The 21999-nt window shown below is 41.4% G+C and overlaps 2 protein-coding genes and 1 long non-coding RNA gene across 6 annotated transcripts; 2 read left to right on the top strand and 1 right to left on the bottom strand.

Moving 5' to 3' along the window:
* The first annotated feature begins 418 nt into the window (after positions 1–418).
* Positions 419–13133, top strand: LOC127374471 (DNA-directed RNA polymerase II subunit RPB2-like). Its single transcript, XM_051419808.1, is given in 26 exon segments — positions 419–550; positions 1195–1267; positions 1709–1859; positions 1963–2075; positions 2412–2595; positions 2597–2632; positions 3352–3510; positions 3677–3841; positions 6044–6240; positions 6434–6553; positions 6754–6940; positions 7059–7202; positions 7380–7519; positions 7719–7830; positions 8040–8194; positions 8764–8962; positions 9849–10017; positions 10246–10342; positions 10432–10526; positions 10673–10923; positions 11016–11105; positions 11225–11332; positions 11421–11534; positions 11883–12043; positions 12119–12314; positions 12945–13133. Coding segments are annotated over 26 exon segments (3525 nt in total). The 5' UTR covers positions 419–531; the 3' UTR covers positions 13035–13133.
* On the top strand, positions 3848–6033 carry LOC127374673 (uncharacterized). 4 transcript variants are annotated; one of them, XR_007887097.1, is made up of 4 exons: positions 3848–4185; positions 4241–4405; positions 4457–4511; positions 4567–6030. It is a non-coding gene; the product is annotated as an uncharacterized LOC127374673 (long non-coding RNA). The 4 variants fall into 4 exon arrangements; XR_007887099.1 differs by lacking the exon at positions 3848–4185 and having other exon boundaries at positions 4203–4405; positions 4677–6033; XR_007887098.1 differs by lacking the exon at positions 3848–4185 and having other exon boundaries at positions 4203–4405; positions 4622–6033.
* Positions 13134–13777: 644 nt separating the features above from the next.
* Positions 13778–21820, bottom strand: LOC127374603 (insulin-like growth factor-binding protein 7). Its single transcript, XM_051420153.1, has 5 exons — positions 21296–21820; positions 19457–19566; positions 15637–15744; positions 14937–15060; positions 13778–14352 (listed from the first exon to the last, which is right to left on the bottom strand). The coding sequence occupies exons 1-5, from the start codon at positions 21723–21725 to the stop codon at positions 14330–14332; spliced, it is 795 nt and encodes a 264-aa protein (XP_051276113.1). The 5' UTR covers positions 21726–21820; the 3' UTR covers positions 13778–14329.
* Positions 21821–21999: the final 179 nt, after the last annotated feature.

The following is a 21999-nucleotide window of genomic DNA, read 5'->3' as shown; positions in this document are numbered from 1 at the left end:
AAAATATGTTTATGTGATTCACAGTCTCGTAGGGATTCAGTGAAACTCTGTAGATTGAGGTTGGGTCATTGTGGGTTCAATGATTCTTTGTGCATTGTAGGAAAACATGTTTCTGGATTGTGTGAATGTGGGATCGTTGAAACAGTAAGGCATGTTTTCCTAGAATGTAGAAAGTATAGGGAAGAGAGAAAGGTATTCTTTGTTAGATTGACAGGACTTGGAGTTGAGGCTTTTTCTGTTGCATCTTTGTTTGGACACAGTGAGAAATACAAATTGGTCTCCGGTGCAGTTCTGCAGTTTCTGCATGATACAGGATTGTATGTGAGAATTTAGTTCTAAATCTGACCTGTGGAGGGCAGTAATACGCTTAACAGCGTCTACACTGCCGGAATCTTATAAGAAGAAGAAGCTCTGCATCCGGATCACTAAAGAAGAAGAGCACCGGACGTTCCATAGTACTTCCGGGGTTCGCTTTTCGTCACAACGTCGGAATTTGATTTTGTGGATTTTAATTTTATCCGGAGATAAAAGATGTACGACCAGGACGAAGGTAAGCTGCTGTTTACAGACGATTAACGTTATTAACACAGACTGATTCAACGTTATTAACACAGACTGATTAAACGTTATTAACACAGACTGATTCAACGTTATTAACACAGACTGATTAAACACAGACTGATTAAACGTTATTAACACAGACTGATTAAACACAGACTGATTAAACGTTATTAACACAGACTGATTAAACGTTATTAAGGTTAAAACATGAACCAGCGGCACTCATTAGCTTCTAGCTACTGTTAGCTTCACCAAACTAACGAATGCTAACATTGGTTAGCTCATATTAACATCCTGGAAACAGTTGCTAACACAAGCTAAGGTTAGCTGCTAACACAGGCTAAGGTTAGCTCCATCTAAAACCTTCACTGACCGACATGCTAACAGCAGTTAATGCTAATGGCGCGGTGCTTTGTTTCAGCTAGCATGCTAACAGGCTAACGGCTAACCACAGAAAGTACTCAGATTACTTCAGTTCAGGTACCAATGCTACACAATTATTGATACACAATAAAGTACTTACATAATCAATATTTATGTTTCTCTGGGAGTTAACAGACCTTTTTCACAGCAGCCATTGAGATGAAGTAGTCGGGTAAACACCAATGTCTCTGATGTTTGTGTGTCTGTCAGATAATCAGTATGATGAAGAGGAGGATGAAATCACTCCAGATTTGTGGCAGGAAGCGTGCTGGATTGTCATCAGGTAAACTCACCTGGATTTCACCTGTGACTGAAGAGCATGATCATCATCAATAATGTCGTTTGTTTTATTTAATGAGTCTAAAATTCGCTGATGTGAAACATTTCTTTAATTAAATTTAACAGACTTTTATTTTGAATACCTGATATTTACCTAAAACATTTCTCTTCATAACAAAGACACAACAAATCAGCTGATCAGCACTTTGTCAATACAACACATACAGCTCTTCCTCTACCTGCGAAGCCCTTTGTGTCTCTGCAGTGAGGATGAGGGGCAGAGCGGGGGCAGATTGTTAATATTTAATCAATAACAGATACTTGTACTGTGAGTGAGAAAGGCTTTGCTGAAGTAACAGCACAAAACACAATGTTAGAGAAAAGTGTAGATGTACTTTTGGTTGTGTTCCAACTCTTATTTTGAAGAGACTCTGTTGTGTTCCAGCTCTTATTTTGATGAGAAGGGTCTGGTGCGTCAGCAGCTGGATTCGTTCGATGAGTTCATCCAGATGTCGGTGCAGAGGATTGTGGAGGATGCTCCACCAATCGACCTGCAGGCTGAAGCCCAGCACACCTCTGGAGAGGTGGAGGAGCCGGTGAGGAACAACACCTGGAACTGGACAGGATCTGGTTCCAGAGCCCCCTCTTTTAGTTGTAATGTCACTGTGACGTCACTCTGACCTCCGTTTCCTGTTTCAGCCTCGTTACCTGCTGAAGTTCGAGCAGATCTACCTGTCCAAGCCCACCCACTGGGAGAGAGATGGGGCACCATCTCCCATGATGCCCAATGAAGCCCGACTACGAAACCTTACGTAGGTCTCACCTGGTCCAGGGCTGGGTATCGTTTTCTGATACCTTGACTTCATTACTGGTTTCTGAACAACATACTATAGATATACTCTGAAAATACTTTTTTTGATACCTACTAATTTTAACAACAAATAACATAAGTTACGGTACAATGATTGTACTGACTAACTGACCCACAGATACACGTTAGCTGCACCAGCTAGCTCTGTAGATCAGTATGAGCCTATCTCTGCCGACTTTTTTTTGATACTGTGTAGTATCGATGTAATTTGGCTTAAAAAGTATTGAAAGTCGGTACCCAGCCCTTACCTGGTCTAACCTGTTCTCTACCCCTGCAGGTACTCGGCCCCCCTGTACGTTGACATCACAAAGACCATCATAAAGGAGGGGGAGGACCAGCTGCAGACTCAGCACCAGAAGACCTTCATTGGTAAAATTCCCATCATGCTTCGCTCCACATACTGTCTGCTGAGTGGCCTGACGGACCGAGACCTCTGTGAGCTCAATGAGTGTCCGCTCGACCCCCGGAGGTTATTTCATCATCAACGGCTCCGAGAAGGTACGCTCTGACATCATCATGCACCATGTGACATCATCGAGTCTTTATGATCTATAAGCTGGAGTATTGGTGGTTTTCTGATCTATAAGTAGGGCTGCTCGATTATGGAAAAAAATCATAATCATGATTATTTGGGTCAAAATTGAAGTCACGATTATTCAAACGATTGTTTTTTTAAACTTCAGAAACATGCTGCATTTATTGGACATTTGTCAAAAACACTTTGCAAGGAAGTCCTCAGTTACAGTTACTTTCCTTTCACCATAAACATTTATAAGTCTCCTTTTTACAAGTGTAGCTGGCCGCGTTACCTGTTCCAACGAAAACAACGTGACTGACTCGTGCAGTGCATGCTGTGGGGGAGCAGCAGGAAGGAAGGACCCACGATATCTCTCCTTCACACATCTGGGGTGAAGGAGTCTGTCACTGAAGGAGCTGCTCAGTGTACTGATGGTGTCCTGCATGGGGTGGGAGACATTGTTCATCAGTGATGATAGCTTTGCTATTATCCTCCTCTCTCCCACCACCTGCACTGAGTCGAGGGGGCAACCCAGGACAGAGCTGGCCTTCTTAATCAGTTTGTCGAGTCTCTTACTGTCGACTGCTGAGATGCTGCTGCTCCAGCAGACCACTCCAAAGAAAATAGCTGATGCCACAACAGTATCAAAGCTGGAGTATTGGTGGTTTTCTGATCAACCTGGTTCCCCTGCTGGTTTCAGGTGCTAATCGCTCAGGAAAAGATGGCCACCAACACGGTGTACGTGTTTGCCAAGAAGGACTCAAAGTACGCCTACACAGGAGAGTGTCGGTCCTGTTTGGAGAACTCGTCCCGACCCACCAGCACAATCTGGGTCAGCATGATGGCCAGAGGAGGACAGGTGATTCTTCCCTATTATATTTTTATTGTTCATATAAAATAATGTTACATCCAGACGAGGTAAAGGATCTAAAGGATTGTTTGCAGGCTGACATTGGGCCAACACAATATTACTCATCAATCCGAAGACAGATGTGGTTGATTAACTTATTGATTGTCTCTCTCAGGGAGTGAAGAAGAGTGCGATTGGTCAGAGGATCGTGTCCACGCTGCCGTACATCAGACAGGAAGTTCCTATCATCATCGTGTTTCGAGCGCTGGGCTTCGTGTCGGACAGAGACATCCTGGAACACATCATCTACGACTTTGACGACCCCGAGATGATGGAGATGGTCAGTCTGATTATCAGTTATTGATTATGAAGTGATCACTAACAGGACAGACAGTAAATATACTGAAGGAGAATCTACAGGTAGAGTCATTGATAGCCCCGCCCACAGGGCTCTCACCTTCCTGTCATCAGAACAACCACGCCTTCTTTTGGGTGTAAAGTTCTTTAAAAGTGACATAAATAAAAAATACCTAGTGGCATCATCCATACAAGTTTTACTCTTCAGACAATAACAATAAAAACTCAAACACCGAAGACTGAAGGAGTCTGTGTCCAACTCTTCCTCACAGGTTAGTTAATGACAGACAGTCAGTGAGTGTGTCTGTGTCCAACTCTTCCTCACAGGTTAGTTAATAACAGACAGTCAGTGAGTGTGTCTGTGTCCAACTCTTCCTCACAGGTTAGTTAATGACAGACAGTCAGTGAGTGTGTCTGTGTCCAACTCTTCCTCACAGGTTAGTTAATGACAGACAGTCAGTGAGTGTGTCTGTGTCCAACTCTTCCTCACAGGTTAGTTAATGACAGACAGTCAGTGAGTGTGTCTGTGTCCAACTCTTCCTCACAGGTTAGTTAATGACAGACAGTGAGTGTGTGTGTGTCCAACTCTTCCTCACAGGTTAGTTAATGACAGACAGTCAGTGAGTGTGTCTGTGTCCAACTCTTCCTCACAGGTTAGTTAATGACAGACAGTCAGTGAGTGTGTGTGTGTCCAACTCCTCCTCACAGGTTAGTTAATGACAGACAGTCAGTGAGTGTGTGTGTGTCCAACTCTTCCTCACAGGTTAGTTAATGACAGACAGTCAGTGAGTGTGTGTGTGTCCAACTCTTCCTCACAGGTTAGTTAATGATGTTACTGAGTCAATGTGAGCAGATTGTGTCTGTAGACTGAAGAGAGATGGTGGAAATAAAGGTTTTACTTCCTTAAAACAGCCATTTTTTGAATGGAGTTTGGTGTGACAGTGTGGAGCAGAGGGGATTTGAACCTTAATAATTCCCATAAACTGAGCTGACCTACCTTCTAATAATGAACCTTGGGAACAGCAGAGAGTAACAGGAAGTGGAGATAAACCCTCCTGTTTTCTTCTTCTGTGGTCTCGTAGTAAAAGTTGGATTAATGAACACAAACATTGGTTTACAGTAACGTCACAGACACAGAGACAGGGTTCAATAAGGTCGCTGTATACAGCAATCAGCCATGACATTATGATGACAGTAAATAATACTGATTATCTGGTTATTATGGCTTAATGTACTCGGCATAGACAGTTTCAGAATCAGAAATACTTTTTTTTTTTCAGATAACTTATTATTACTGTTAATGTTACTGATGTGTTTTATTCAGGTTATGTTGTTGTTTTGTTGATCTGATTAACTGTTACAGCTGTAACTATAGTCTCTGAGACAGTGCTATGTTAATGTTAGTTAATATTATGCTTCACACAGACACTGTGTCTTTGCATGCAACTAACTCTCTTTTAACTGCCGTTAATCTAAGAGCACACACACACACACACACACACACACACACACACACACACACACGCACACACCTAAATTCAGCTGTAAACCTCAGCACACACGAGGAGAGGGAAATCAAACCCTCACGCTCCTCTATGCTCTTTGTCATGTTAAGCTGAAACACTTAAGAAACACACCTTTTCCTTTACTTAATTCCCCTTTAAGTTAGATTGTATATTGTGTGTTTTCCCATGTTTCACTTTTATTATTCCTTTAATAAATGCTTGTGTTTATACATGTTGGCCTATTTAATTTCACACAAGAGTGGGTGATACTAGCCTCTAAGAACTCCCCATCCTTGAACTTTGCGTGGGGCTGTGGCTCAGAGGTAGAGTGGGTCGTCCACTAAGGTTGGCAGTTTGATCCCTGGCTCGTCTTGCTGCATGTCGAAGTGTCCTTGAGCAAGATACTGAACCCCGAACTGAATGTGTATGAATGCTTAGTTTCTGTTTCTGGTGCAGTTGTCACCTTGCAGCTGCAGCCATCCGTGTATGAATGTGTGCGGATGGGTCAGTGTACACAAAGACACAACAGCATTGTTTACCGACTGCAGAGAGTATTTAGGATCCTAATAGATAAAATCATTACAGTATTCTTATTTTATGATTAACAAATTAACAAAGATCAAAATTTACATTTACCCAAAAGGGGGCTGCTGTCATCTATGATGTCACTTTGTTTCCAGGTGAAGCCGTCTCTGGATGAAGCGTTTGTGATCCAGGAGCAGAACGTGGCATTGAACTTTATCGGTTCCAGAGGAGCGAAACCTGGCGTGACAAAAGAACGAAGAATCAAATACGCCAAAGAAGTTCTGCAAAAAGAGATGCTGCCGCACGTCGGAGTCAGTGACTTCTGTGAGACCAAGAAGGCTTACTTCTTAGGGTAAGTCCCATCTGAGAGACACCTGTACAGGTGAGTCCCACCTAAGAGACAAGAAGGCTGGGGCGAATCAATGCCATCGATTGGGGAAATATGTTGATTTGCATAACGTACACTGTGTATTGTATTGCTGTGCAGTACAATGTGTAGTACAGTGTGTATTTCTGAGTAATGATGTGTATTACAATGTTTGCAGGTACATGGTCCACAGGTTGCTGCTGGCCGCTCTCGGCAGACGAGAGTTGGACGACAGAGATCACTACGGCAACAAGAGGCTGGACCTCGCCGGGCCGCTATTGGCCTTCCTGTTCAGAGGGTGGGGCTTCTTCTACGCACTGTCATCACATATGACCATTGACCTTTAACCACCAGAAAAACACACACACTAATAGATATTAATATTTTAATATACTGCTGCATATTAAAATGTTTCAATACATTTACTTCCGGTTCAGTTCAATCAGGTTATAATGTGTCAATAGAAATATTAAGAATTAATAATGTTTTTGTTTTCAGAATGTTCAAAAACCTGCTGAAGGAGATCCGGATTTACGCTCAGAAGTTCATCGACAGAGGAAAAGACTTCAATCTGGAGCTCGCCATCAAGACCCGAATCATCTCAGACGGCCTGAAGTACTCACTGGCTACTGGAAACTGGGGTGATGTGAAGAAGGCTCACCAGGCCCGAGCTGGAGTGTCACAGGTGAGAACAGCTGCCTGCAGAAGTTAAAGCTGTGAGGCGGTCTTAGTCTGTCCCTGTTGGTGAGGATCTGGATGTCCGGAGGTCTAAATCTCGTCCGTTTTTATTGTTCTTCCTGAAGGTGTTGAACCGTCTGACCTTCGCCTCCACTTTGTCCCACCTCCGCCGAGTTAACTCTCCCATCGGCAGAGACGGAAAACTGGCAAAACCCAGACAGCTGCACAACACATTGTGGGGAATGGTGTGTCCGGCTGAGACCCCCGAGGTAAAAACACCCCCAAAAAAACACACAGGACCGCACAAATGTGTGACAATACAAAAAAGTTATCTGACCATCTGATCTTAATCCAGTTTAATTCAAGAGACGAGTGTGAGTCTGCAGGAGCTGATTTAAAAGCTATCAGACGTATTGAATAACTGATTATTCGCGGCTGTGTTATAGGGTCACGCTGTGGGTCTGGTGAAGAATTTGGCCCTCATGGCCTACATCTCTGTGGGCTCTCAGCCGTCCCCCATCCTCGAGTTTTTGGAGGAGTGGAGTATGGAGAACCTGGAGGAGATCTCCCCTGCTGCCATTGCAGAGTACTGATTGATTCACATTGTCTTTATTTGAGTGATGAATGTCTCAACGTGACCTGCAGAGGGCAGCATCACTCTGTCACAATAATAAAAACAGGATCAACCAAATCTCCAGAATGAATACTGCAGTGTTACATGGAAAATCAATAATCAAACATTTAGATTACATGTGATTTTATATTTGGTCTTATTTGTGTTTTAGTGCCACTAAGATCTTTGTGAACGGCTGCTGGGTCGGAATCCACAAAGATCCTGAACAGCTGATGAACACGCTGAGGAAACTCCGCAGACAGATGGACATCATCGTGTCCGAGGTAACCAGAGCCTATTCATTATTTATAATGGAAAACTATGTGTCTAACCTTAACATTAGTCATATCCACACTGACAACCAGTCCAGTATTTAGCTAATCCTGGTAAAATATGCCTACAATGGTGCTAACATTGTATCCACAACCAATGGGCACACAGAGTATGTAAGTCAGTGGTAGCTCAGTGTTCCTGCTGCTGCTGAACGTTTCAGGTGTCGATGATCAGAGACATCAGAGAGCGAGAGATCAGAATCTACACAGACGCTGGACGAATCTGTCGACCACTGCTGATTGTCGAGAAACAGAAACTACTGCTGAAAAGACGACACATTGACCAACTGAAAGAGAGGGAGTACAACAACTACAGGTGAGACAACTAAAGGAAGTAGAGTATATCAGTTGACAAGCCCGACTGAGGGTCAGATCCACTGGATGACTTTTCAAAGCGTGAAAATTACAGAAAAGTCATTAAATCCAATGTTTCATTAAAATACACTGACTCGTTTGTCCAAAGTAAAGTAAAAAATACTATATGGTTCCAAAATGAGTCGGAGTAAAAACTATTTATATACTATTAATATTTTCATGAATTGTTTATTTTGACTAGTTTGAAGACGGGGAATACAGTTTTAAATTGATTCAGACTAAAGCCGGTTGGGAAATTTGAATTTGCCAAAACCTATGTGAACGTATACATCATTGTTATGACAGCAGACTGACTGAATGTGGAGAAACTGAGACAGATCTCAGGCTGTAGATCATCTGTTCTGTAAATGTTCATTAATGTTTTCAGAATCTACTTCTTTACACTAAAACAATTCTGTTATTTAAAGGTTATTGTAAACTAGTTTTACTGGTCTACTGTAGACTGTCAGTTGTTCCTGTAGTCTGTTGATTTCTCCAGTTTGTCTTTGTGTGTTTGTTTGTGGTTGTTAGCTGGCAAGACTTGGTGGCGAGTGGTGTGGTGGAGTACATCGACACTCTGGAGGAGGAAACGGTGATGCTCGCCATGACCCCTGATGACCTCCAGGAGAAGGGCGTGGCCTATTGCTCCACCTACACGCACTGTGAGATCCACCCGTCCATGATCCTTGGAGTCTGTGCTTCCATCATTCCCTTCCCCGACCACAACCAGGTACAAACTAACATTTATCTGTAAGTATGGTTCTACGAACTCTTCCTGACTGCCAGAGGCACCGCTCATCTATCTTCTGTCCATCCATCCATCCCTCTCAACACTGGACGACTATTACCAGTAGGGTTGGTTGAATTTTCTCACTGGCCACCGTCAGTCCAACAATCGCTGATTGCTGATATATTTGTCCATGCGTGTGTGCTACACCAGTCCTCACCGCCCCAGTAGTTGCTGCGTGGAGAGCCGCTTCACTCTTCTCCTCTCCCGGCTGTCCCTGACTTTCATGCAGTCAGAGTTCTGGTTCGAGCCTCTGTGAATCACCTTGCTACTGTTTTTCCTGTTGAGGCCCAGACAGATTTTATGTTTTTTATAGTTTAGGTTGAATTTTCTGGGACGTACAGAAAAAACAGCATGCACCGCCCTAAGGATTGGAGTGCTAGCCTGTAAGGCTGCCCCCAACGAAAGATTTTCAACTAGTAGCACATTCGGGCCCTGCTCTGGTTCTGTGGCTCATTTGGGCCCCGCTCCCCGGCAGTATTCCACGCTGGTTCCCTCTGCTGCTACGATAGTAGTACTTAAACTCCCCCTGTGCTTCCAGGTCCGGGTACAGACAGCTAATAGGACCGCTAGCTAGCTAATAGCAGCTAGTACAGTTAGTATATGCAGCAGTGCAGCAGTAAGAGACTTCCTGTGTTACAAGAGAAAAGGTCCGTGTTGCCACAATCCTCTGATACTTTGGTCCCATTTTTGGGTTTTTTTCTCTAATTCCCCAGGTTAGAGGGTTCCTTGTACAATTTACAGCATTAGTTCTCTGAGAATCCTGAACCCAATCAACGTGGGATCAGGAGATCAGTGGTTCTAATGTCTGTCTGTTCTCATTGTTCAGTCTCCCAGGAACACGTACCAATCTGCTATGGGTAAACAGGCCATGGGCGTCTACATCACCAACTTCCATGTGCGAATGGACACACTGGCTCATGTGTTGTACTACCCTCAGAAACCGCTGGTCACAACCCGATCCATGGAGTACCTGCGCTTCAGAGAGCTCCCTGCAGGTAATACTCATCTGTACTGTCGGACAGAAAACACTCACTAGATGATGAGAGTTCAGTGCGAATAAATTCAGTAAGTTTCAGTTATAAAGGTTAAGAGCCATGATGTTCTTCAGGTGTTTAATATGGTCAGCATGTTAATTTCTAATTACAGAAACTTTCTGGTGACCTGCTCGCTTACTGTCAGGTAGAGTTCTTCTGTGATTCTCTAACTGAAACGTCGTGTTTCAGGTATTAATTCCATTGTGGCAATTGCCTCATACACTGGATACAACCAGGAGGACTCTGTGATCATGAACAGGTCGGCAGTGGATCGAGGTTTTTTCAGGTCAGTTACTTACTGCTACACCAGAGTAGCAGTTACTGCTGTAATCTGAGTATTAGTTCCTGTGTATAAAGCTGTTTTTCACCCTGCAGGTCGGTTTTCTATCGGTCATACAAAGAGCAGGAGTCTAAGAAAGGTTTTGATCAGGAGGAGATCTTTGAGAAGCCGACACGTGAAACCTGCCAGGGTGAGAACCATAAAGACTGTCATCTGACTTCCTGTTGTAGTTCACACCTGTCGGGTGTGATAGCAGCATCCAGTCACAGGTGTTGATATCATTTGAGGGCAGAGTTGACTTGTGTCAGACTGAGAACAATTTAAAATTGTCCTTAGGTATGAGACACGCCATCTATGACAAGCTGGACGATGATGGGCTCATTGCGCCAGGCGTTCGTGTCTCTGGCGAGGATGTGATCATCGGGAAGACGGTGACGCTGCCGGAGAACGACGACGAGCTGGACAGCACCAACCGACGCTACACCAAGAGAGACTGCAGCACCTTTCTGAGGACCAGTGAGACTGGCATCGTGGACCAGGTGATGGTGACCCTGAACCAGGAGGGCTACAAGTTCTGCAAGATCAGGGTGAGAAGACGCCACACCACACCTGAGACACCTGACAGTAAAACACCTACAGCTCAAGTCTTTATTTCTGATGAGCTTCCTCTTTCATGCAGGTTCGCTCGGTCCGGATTCCTCAAATCGGAGACAAGTTTGCCAGTCGACACGGACAGAAAGGAACCTGCGGGATCCAGTACAGACAGGAGGTAAGCAGGAAGTCAGAAGAAGGGAGGTAGACTTGTCATTTCATTCTGAATGTCGTCAGTTACAATCAGAAATAGTCACCAACTGATCATCCATCTTATTTATCGTCTCTGTGTTGAAGGACATGCCGTTCACATGTGAGGGAATTACACCTGACATCATCATCAACCCTCACGCCATCCCATCCAGAATGACAGTCGGCCATTTGATCGAGTGTCTGCAGGGCAAGGTAGTAATCAATACTTATATATCAGTAATATCATTAGAAAGTATAAATAATAATAGAATAGTACACTATTAAACATTGCTCGTTTCAGGTTTCTGCAAACAAAGGGGAGATCGGCGACGCCACACCATTTAATGACGCTGTCAACGTGCAGAAAGTGTCAAACCTGCTGTCTGAATACGGATACCATCTGAGAGGAAATGAGGTCACTACTTCCTGTTTCACTTGTCATGAACCCTGTGTGTGTGATGTCATGATTTAAAATCAATAAGATTGATAATGGCAGATGCTTCACCTGAGCCCCTCCTCTCTCCCAGTGCATGCCTTCAGATATTCTACCCGAACACGTCTGTGTCACCAATGGATCAATATTATTGATTCTTATTTGTCACCAATTCTTATTTGTCATTGTGACTGTGGAGGGCTTGTCAGTCTCACAGGGTTTCCTGTCGCCTTTTATGCGAATCAATTTGTTTTATTATTGATTATAAATACATCAGGTAAATACCAATGTTTCATAAAACAGTTGTCAATATTATTGATCTGTCATCAGGTTCTCTATAACGGGTTTACGGGGAGGAAGCTGACGTCTCAGATCTTCATCGGTCCGACTTACTATCAGCGTCTGAAGCACATGGTGGACGATAAGATCCACTCGAGGGCCCGGGGCCCCGTCCAGATCCTCAACAGGCAGCCAATGGAGGGACGATCACGGTGAGTGAGACGCCCGCCTACCTGTCTGTGTTATCTGTCTTTCTTACCTGACTGACTCACCTGTCTGTTGCACAGTGATGGCGGTCTGCGGTTCGGGGAGATGGAGCGTGACTGTCAGATCGCTCACGGAGCGGCACAGTTCCTCAGAGAGCGTCTGTTCGAGGCATCTGACCCGTATCAAGTTCACGTATGTAACCTGTGTGGACTGATGGCCATCGCCAACACACGGACACACACGTATGAGTGCCGAGGCTGCCGCAACAAGACACAGGTAAACAGGATCAATAACTAATCGCAACAAGACACAGGTAAACAGGATCAATAACTAATCGCAACAAGATACAGGTAACGCGATCAATAATCAGTTTAAGATCAGTTATCTAAGGATAATTATTGTGTAATTCTGTAATTAGTGACCGTGTCTGCAGATGTACATAAAAGTAAATTACATGTGTGTAACATTTCATACAATTCTACTGACAGTAGCTCCACAATAATACTTAGTTATAGAGCACAGGGCGGAGGTCAGAGCACAGGGCGGAGGTCAGTACTGTCCATTTATTCTACTGACAGTAGCTCCACAATAATACTTAGTAACAGAGCACAGGGCGGAGGTCGGCACTGTCTAACTTTATTTCATGTTTTAGTGAAGTCCAATAATTTGACACAAACTGTCTCTCAGTCCATTTGACAATAGTACTAAGTTACAGAGGTCAGTGCTATAGATATGAGGCAGAGGTCAGTGCTTTGGACAGATGTTGGGTGGTATCTGAGACTGTAGACTGAAGTTGTGTTTGCAAGCAGCAGCAATCACTTGATGAAATCCAAATATTCTAGTTGAACTTTGTATTGATTCTGTATTAGTTTTGGATGATTATTATTATGACTGTCTGTCCATCAGATCTCTCTGGTCCGCATGCCGTACGCCTGTAAGCTCCTCTTCCAGGAGTTGATGTCGATGAGCATCGCTCCTCGTATGATGACGTCATAGAGCAGCTCGGCCAATCAGCAGCAGGAAGTTTGAAGTTTTTGTAGTTTTTGTCGTCTTTGTTTTTGTAAAAGTAAAATAAATCAGATTTTCTTCTGATGATTGTTGGTCACATGGGTCTTTTTCTGTGTATTCATTGGTTTACAAACATCATGTGATCAAACAGGTCACATGAATAAAAAGATTGTCTTAATGTGAAAAATAATAATTATCATCATCGTTGTTGTTGTTGTTACTAGACATGTTTGTGTTACCACAAACAGCAGCACCATGTTTTCATTTGAAGAGAACAAATTGATGTGAATGCAACCTTTATAAGTATTTAGGTTACATCAGCAGTGATATATAATACCGACTGTTTATGAAAAGGTACTAACGGAGGAAAATATCCTCAGGAATATCTTGTTTATTTTCTGAATTAAAATGATCAGACGATGATGATAATCAATAGCTGCAGCGTTGGAGTGAACTAATAAAACACAAACATTTTCTCATGCTTTTATCAGGTTGTCGTGGTGATGTCCGAATAAAAGATCAAACCTGCATATGAAACAAAAACAGTCTTTGAGCGCTGTGACCTCAAACTATGGAGGAGGTCAAAGGTCAGACAGAGGTCGTGGGAGAGTCTGAACCAATAAAATCTGACGTTTTCTACCAAATTCAGTTTAACAAAATAAAATAAATAACTGAATGCTTTATTTTACAGAACCAGGATTCACTCATTATTTAAGTTTTCTAGAACAAACTTCTCAAAGAAAAGATGTTTTATTCAGAGGAAAACAGAACAACTTATTTCAGTTTCCAGAAACAGAAAGAGAAAATATGTTAAATATTAAAGTTTAATAAACTGATCTGAGAACAAATCTACAGATTTTTATTACGAATAACAAATAATAAACAATTAATTAATGGTGAAAGAATGAACATTGTGTTCTTTAACTGAACTCTTAATGTGAAAGTACTGTTGCTATGGTTAAATCTTTCCAAAATAAAAGCCTGATTGATTTCACTGCATCTGCTGCTTAGAGGAAAAAAGACAAATGATAAAAAATATAACATGTTAAAATAAGAAAAGTTTTAACTACAGTTTATAATCCATAAAGTAAAGAGAAAATTAATCTTAATTATCTAAAACATTTGCTTTGTAACCGAAACTAAACCCTGAAACAACTACATTTAGAATAAATGTCAATAAATTCAATCTAAAAGTGTTTTTATATTCAGGACTACATGAAAAGAAAAAGTTAAAAAAATCATCTTCAGCTGTTTCCTAACGACCGTCTTCTCTGATCAGCTGATCACAGTTCGTCTTCCTTCGCCACTGAAAGGAGAAAGTTAAACAGTTGTCAAATAATTACATTAAAATTTATAAATAATAATTTATATTTTAAACACCAAACTGCAGGTTCATTCAAATGATTGCTTCTTCTGCTCATTTTCTAAAAGCTTGTCGATCTTAAAGGTTGTTGATTTCAGTGGAGGTCATAAACAACAGAGGTGGGTGGAGTGTAACCTGTAAATCACCTGACTGACAGTCACACAAAGAGTCTGAGGATCTGTTACAGCTCGCCATTAAAAACACCCTGTTACCACAGCAACCACCAGAGACTGCACATGTTCTAAACATGTTGAGACTGAAAGTTTGAACATGAAGCAGTTCAGTACTGTTTGTGTTTAAATCACTAAAACAAACTCTAAATATCTCCTTTATAATTCATATTTTATGTTATATCTCCTTTATGATTTTCTGTTATACAGTTATAAAATAAGTATTGAACACGTCACCATTTTTCTCAGTAAATATATTTCTAAAGGCGCTATTGTCATGAAATTAAAGTTCAGATATCAACATGTCAGCTGTGTTTGTGAATTTGTTGATGATGAGGTCAGAGTCGTCGTGGTTACCTTTCTTGACGATGTCATCGATGGACTCGACCAGGTGAATGGTGCCGACAGCTGAAGCTTCGCCTTTAGAGTTGGTGGCGTGACACTCATATGATCCTTCTTCTTCTTTGGTCAGAGGAGAGATCTGAAAACACATTGCTGATTGGTCTAATGGAGTCGTAAATGTTCCACTATTATAAAGGTGTTTAATTAATTTCATATCGAAGATCAATAAATACCAACTTTTAAGTCCTTTTCAGTGAATCAGATCCTGTTTTACAACAGTAATGTGTGTCACTAACCACCGGCACTCTGTGTGTCAATGTGTTCATACAGTATGTTACTGTATTTATACTGTATACATATATGATATAAGATATATATAACTACCTACAACGCACAAACCTTTTGCACTATTTATATTTAATTTCCACTTGTACAGTTTAGTTTTAGTTTTTTAGTTTTAATCAGATTTCATTTTCTGCATTTTGCACTCCTTGTCCTACTTGAACAATGCAGTGTATATACTTCTATTATATTTTGTATTCTGTAATATTTTTATTTGTGATATTCTTTGTTCTCTGTTTATGCACTATTTTGCCCTATTGCTGCTGTGTCAACCTGAATTTCTCCTAAGGGGGATAAATAAAAGAATATTTTATCTTATATATATATATATACATATGTATATTATGTGTACATATGAATGTGTGACACTCACCAGCACCCAGCCGGTCACTTCATGTTTCTCTGGTCCTCCTCTGGTCTGAATGGCCAGGTTGTCTCTGTCTCCAGGAAGAAGCTCCATCCTCCTCTTCCCACTGAGGACCTGAAAGAATTCAATTCAATTCACTTTCCAAATAGAGCAGGTCTAGACCGAACTCCTTATAACATTTACAAAGACCCAACAGAAAGAAGACACCACAGCATCTTCATCATCATCCTCTTTATAACTGCAACACTTATATCAACACCACTATATATTTTATATATAAACTGTATGGATATTTTTTTTTATTTAATCAAAGGTGTGTGGTAATTTACTGTTGAAACTGTGTTTAAATACTATATAGTTGTGTATCTTTAAATACTATATTGTATATCTTTAAATACTATACAGTTGTTTATCTTTTAAATTATTTACTTTCTAATCAATCTACTTTAGTCTTTAGAGGAAAAATTGGAAGTAAAGAGACTGGGGACACATCATCCAAACAATGTTCAAATAACAGGACAAACGTCAAAATCGTAACTTTTGTGTTACATGGTTTCAGCCAACAGACTGGCCAACAACCGATCACCTGTCAAACACACAGGTTGCCAAGTACACGTCTAAGACCACATATTCTCTCAAAACAAGACAGGCCCTGGAGAATTGTTCCTGCTCCATATCTGAACTGCTGAACACAGATGACAATCAGCCACATCCAGATGTGAAGGATGCAGGACGCTCTGATAATGTGTCAGTAGCCACACAGTGCTGTGACATAATGGTCGAGCTGTCAAAGGCTCACTTTGAGAAAGCCAGGTACTTGGTGTCTTTTGAACTTATTGATCCTGAACTCTTTCCGCTGTTTAAGAACATTTTCCAGCAGAAGCAGCTGGACATTGCATGTGAACATTACCCAATGATCTGCAGGGAGAAACTGAAAGGTGAGCTGATGGTGATGTACAGCAGTGCGGAGTTTGCAGGCCTAACATCCGCAATGTCACTGCTGAGGACTGAGAACAATCTTCAGAGCACTTTTTCTGAAACACTGAAAGTAACCCAAATAGCCAGTTCACTGAAGAAGATCCTTTCTTCGGAGTACAATGGGACAGGACAGGCGAAACGCACTGACTATGCTGTCCATTGAGCGGGACTTCATCCAAAAATCAGCAGACTTTAATGACATGGTGATTAACCTGTTTGCATCCCAGAAAGGCTGTCGATGCTGGCTGTTTTTTAAATAAGGTGACAAAGAGAGAGAGAGAGATTTTTTGGCATCAGGCTAATCTTTTGGCTATGTCTCCCCAGCGTTGCCGTAGAGCACTTGTTATAACAAAGTATACAATGTTGTTGCCATAACTTGATGTGTTCCTGCTGTTGCTGCTGTGTGACATATTCATGAGTGTAATGCATTTGTTAGCCCACCCACCCAAAATCTTAAATAGAATGTGTAGTTGTATATCATTGTATATCTTTACATTACAGACTGTACAGTTGTATATCTTTACATTACAGATTATATAGTTGCATATCTTTACATTACAGACTGTATAGTTGTATATCTTTACATAAAATACAATATAGTTTATCTTTACATTACAGACTATATAGTTGTATATCTTTAAATTACAGACTGTAGAGTTGTATATCTTTACATTAAAGACTATATAGTTGTATATCTTTAAATTACAGACTGTAGAGTTGTATATCTTTACATTAAAGACTATATAGTTGTATATCTTTACATTACAGACTGTATAGTTGTATATCTTTACATTACAGACTGTATAGTTATATATCTTTACATTACAGACTGTATAGTTGTATATCTTTACAGTTGTATATCTTTACATTGAATACTATATTGTATATCTTTACATTAAAGACTATTGTATATGTTTATATTAAAGACTATATAGTTGTATTTCTTTACATTGAATACTATATAGTTGTATATCTTTACATTACCGACTATATTGTTGTATATCTTTATATTACAGACTAAATAGTTGTATATCTTTACATTAAATACCATATTGTATATCTTTACATTAAATATTATATTGTATGTCTTTACACTGAAGACTATGTAACTGTTTATCTTTACATTACAGACTGTATAGTTCTATTATATAGTGAGTATAATTTGTATATCTGTTTCTTCAGACTTAAAGACCATAAAAAAAAGACCATAGATAGATACATCAGAGGACTCAATCTGTTGTTGTTGTGTGTCTGTACTGAATCACTGAGCACTGCTTCCGTGCAGTTAGTCATTCACTGTGTAGAAACTGATGTGGAAACAGATTTGACTTTGAGATTCAGAAACAGGCTGCAGCTTGTTCTTCAGTCTGCAGAGGAATCACAATCTGATCTAAAGTCCACAAACCTGAACAGACAGAGTCTGAACCTGCTGACAGACACCTGAACACCTGGGGCTGCAGGTAACTCATGAGCTCATCACATTCTTACCTTTCTTTAATTTATAAGTTCTGGAAATATTAATTCATCAGGACTTTCTGACACCAGAGTCTCTTTCCATCAAACTGATATCTGACTGTCAGACACAGATTCATTAACTGTTAACTAACCGTCTCACTACATGTGACACTAACATATAATAAATTGACACCATCACAGTCCTGAACCACTTTCTTTATGTCTTTATCAACAGTTTGTTCATGTCAGTTTTATGTGAACAATTAATCACATTTCTGTCATCAAATCAAAACAGCACCTTATTAAACAGTGTATAAACTCTAGAACTGTGTTCTATATGTAGCTGATTCAATCAATAATCAATAATCAGAAGCTGTCACACTGACTGTTTACCATCCACTGTTTAGATCTTGGTGCTTTTTAACTCTAGATTTGAACCGGATGAAGGATTTTAGTCATCGGACGTCTGGATCTTAAGTTATCAGAGAAACAAGCTGAGCTAACGTTAGCAGCAGCTCGGCTCGCAGCCCCCTCCGGGACGTCCTTTGTCTGTCCAACAGCGTGGGAGAAGCAGTGATTGTTAAGGTGGAACTGCTTTATTCAGTGTGTTTAAGGTGGAACTGCTTTATTCAGTGTGTTTAGTGGTTTTAATCAGCGGGTCTGTTTGTGTTGGAGAGGAGGAGACCTCTGTGGATCATTGGGCTCCCGGTAGAAACCTCCTGAACCATGAACACTGAAGGAATCCTAACCGGGAGAAGCTGACTGCAATGACGCCAATGGTGGTGAAGACAACAACTCCCATGATCCCACGCTGCTTCACCACCTCATCAAAGTTCCTGTTTCCTTACCGTTTTAGTGGCAGAAATTACTGACTGTAAATTCAGTTAGTTAAGTTAAATGATGGAGGACGTGTGCTCTGATTGGTGGGTTTGTCCCAGTTTATATTATACATTATTATCCACCTGTTGTGTTTGTTTGAATCAATCAATCTGAAGACTGAAACGTGATTAATAAACTCTCTGATTAAATATAAAATGATTGTTCTGTTTCTGTGGTTTAAAGTTCCTCAGCAGTGAAACAGTTAAGCTGTTTTATATTTGGAGCTCAGCAGACTCTCATTGTTTCTACAAACAGCAGCAGGAAACAGGAAATCAGCAGAAACAGGAAGACAAGCGGAGAGCGGCAATGCTCAGAGAAATCACATCTTCATGTTTTATATTTTATATGTCCAACAGGAAACATTTCTATTTAGGATTTTATAGATTTTATATATATCTATAATATTTGAGCTGAGAACATGTGAGACATTTCCTCTCGGCACATTTTAAATCCAACCTGACCTTTATTGAAAGAAACATCATTTTTAAAGGGGCTGCTGACTGATGAAACTCACCCTCTTCCAGGTGAGGACAGGTGTGGGAACGCCCACCGCCTCACAGCTCAGGTACACCTGAGAGCCGCTCACATTGTAGACCTCACCTGGTGGAGTGACGATGACCGGAGCTGCAGACAGCCAGACAGACAGTTCAGTGACTGTTAAATCAATGATAATTAACATGAAGTTTGGTTGCAGAGAAGTTTCCACATCAGCCTGACACAGGATAGAGACAATTAGACTGACAGATGGGTGGAAACAGACAGACAGACAGACAGGTGGAGACAGTTCAGGGACAGAGTTAAATGAAAGATAATTAACATTGAGTTTGGTGGGCTGAAGTTTCAGGCACAAACAGGATGAAACAGGTCGCAGGAATCCGACAGACAGTAAATCCTCTGTGACCTCAGAGGAATTCAGTTTGCTCTGAGCGCGCTCAGTGCAGCTCTTCATGTAGAAAGGAATTCAGTGTTTTCAGAGGGATGAAGGTGGATTATCATCATCACTCACTGTCTGTTACTGTCAGAGGTTCAGGCTGCAACATGTTCAACTTCACATTCATCCATTAATACAGAAAATCTAATCAATATAATAATGATCTTAATCAATATAATAATGATCTTAATGTTTGATATTTATTTTGTGTCTACAGAAGTCAAATAAATGTTATTAATTATTTATAGAGAGGGACACACTACTTTAAGTCATTTAGATATTATATTAATGATTAACTTAAAGTCACTTATAATTACATTTATAAACATGTATGTAGACATCTGTAGAGTTGATATCTGACTTATATATATGTATCTATCATACCATTTACGTGATATATATCAGTATATATATATGTGAAAATACTGAATATGAAACTGTATGTAAACCAGTATGAATATTACTTCCATCAAAAACATCAATCATCAATCAATTAGGAATCATTGATTTGCTGATTTGATCCTTTGGTGCTGATGGATTACGTAAAGAGACACTAATCTGCCCCTGCTTTTATTCGTTTTACAGTATATATGTAGATATTAATAAATTACATATTATGTGTGTGTATAGACTCACTGTGTGTGTGTGTGTGTGTGTATAGACTTACTGTGTGTGTGTGTGTGTGTGTGTGTGTGTACACAGACTCACTGTGTGTATAGACTCACTGTGTGTGTGTGTGTGTGTGTGTGTGTACAGACTAACTGTGTGTGTGTGTGTGTGTGTATAGACTTACTGTGTGTGTGTGTGTGTGTGTACACAGACTCACTGTGTGTATAGACTCACTGTGTGTGTGTGTGTGTGTGTGTGTATAGACTCACTGTGTGTGTGTGTGTGTGTGTGTGTATAGACTCACTGTGTGTGTGTGTGTGTGTGTGTGTGTACACAGACTCACTGTGTGTATAGACTCACTGTGTGTGTGTGTGTGTGTGTGTGTGTGTATAGACTCACTGTGTGTGTGTGTGTGTGTGTGTGTGTGTGTATAGACTCACTGTGTGTGTGTGTGTGTGTGTGTGTGTGTGTGTGTGTTGTATAGACTCACTGTGTGTGTACAGACTCACTGTGTGTGTGTGTGTATAGACTCACTGTGTGTGTGTGTGTGTGTGTATAGACTCACTGTGTGTGTGTGTGTGTGTGTACAGACTAACTGTGTGTGTGTGTGTGTGTGTATAGACTTACTGTGTGTGTGTGTGTGTGTGTGTGTGTGTACACAGACTCACTGTGTGTATAGACTCACTGTGTGTGTGTGTGTGTGTGTGTGTACAGACTCACTGTGTGTGTACAGACTCACTGTGTGTGTGTGTATAGAATCACTGTGTGTGTGTGTGTGTGTGTGTGTGTGTGTGTGTGTGTGTACAGACTCACCTGTGGCGCAGCGGCCCTTGTTCTGGACGTTGATGGGTTCTTTGCCCTGACTCTGGGCTGTAAGGCTGGCTCTCTTCAGTGCGCAGCCGCTCTTGTACGTCACTCCGTCGGTACCGCAGACGTCATAGTCGCTCTTACAGACGCACAGTCCCAGCTTGTTCTTCTTGTCCGCGTCGCTTTTGACGCACTCCAGTCCGGACCCGCAGCGGCGCGCTGCCGCGCGGCGGCCCCCGCACAGCTCCCCCTCCGCGGCGGCGCACACCGTGCAACAGCCGCACGAGTCCAACAGAGACCCGGCGGGGCAGCCCTCCGCCGGGAGAGAAGCGCACTGATCCGGGTCACACGGTCCGCAGCCAGGACCAGCAGAGACACGGACCCAAAGCAGCGACAGAACCGGAACCAGAGCCAGAAAGACGGTGAAGGACTTCATGATGATCTGATGAGATCTCTGATGGGAACTCTGCTGGTCTGAACTCTGTGACGGTCTAAACACTCTGAGATCTGGTCTTTAGACCGAGGCGGTTTAAAGCTGCTGACTCCGCCTCACAGGGACCAGGAACTGATCCCAGACCTGCTCCAGTCCAGACCCGCTCTAGTGTACAGAGGAACAACACTGACTGAATAATGTTCTAATAATAATGATAATAATAATAATAATATAGAAAGGCCCTCCGTAATGCCAGAGGAGCCTATTATTCAGCACT

The sequence above is a fragment of the Dicentrarchus labrax genome, unplaced genomic scaffold, assembly GCF_905237075.1.
Source record: "Dicentrarchus labrax unplaced genomic scaffold, dlabrax2021, whole genome shotgun sequence".
NCBI lineage: Eukaryota > Metazoa > Chordata > Actinopteri > Moronidae > Dicentrarchus > Dicentrarchus labrax.
Note: the sequence above shows the minus strand (reverse complement) of the source record. Positions and strands in the feature narration are given on the sequence as shown.

Coding starts and splice junctions, on each gene's coding strand:
- LOC127374603 (XM_051420153.1), bottom strand. CDS start 21,725: ATGAAGTCCTTCACCGTCTTTCTGGCTCTGGTTCCGGTTCTGTCGCTG. Junction 19,567..21,295: donor CAAGGGCCGCTGCGCCACAG/GTGAGTCTGTAC, acceptor GGCTGTCTGCAG/CTCCGGTCATCGTCACTCCA. Junction 15,745..19,456: donor CTGTCCTCACCTGGAAGAGG/GTGAGTTTCATC, acceptor GAATTCTTTCAG/GTCCTCAGTGGGAAGAGGAG.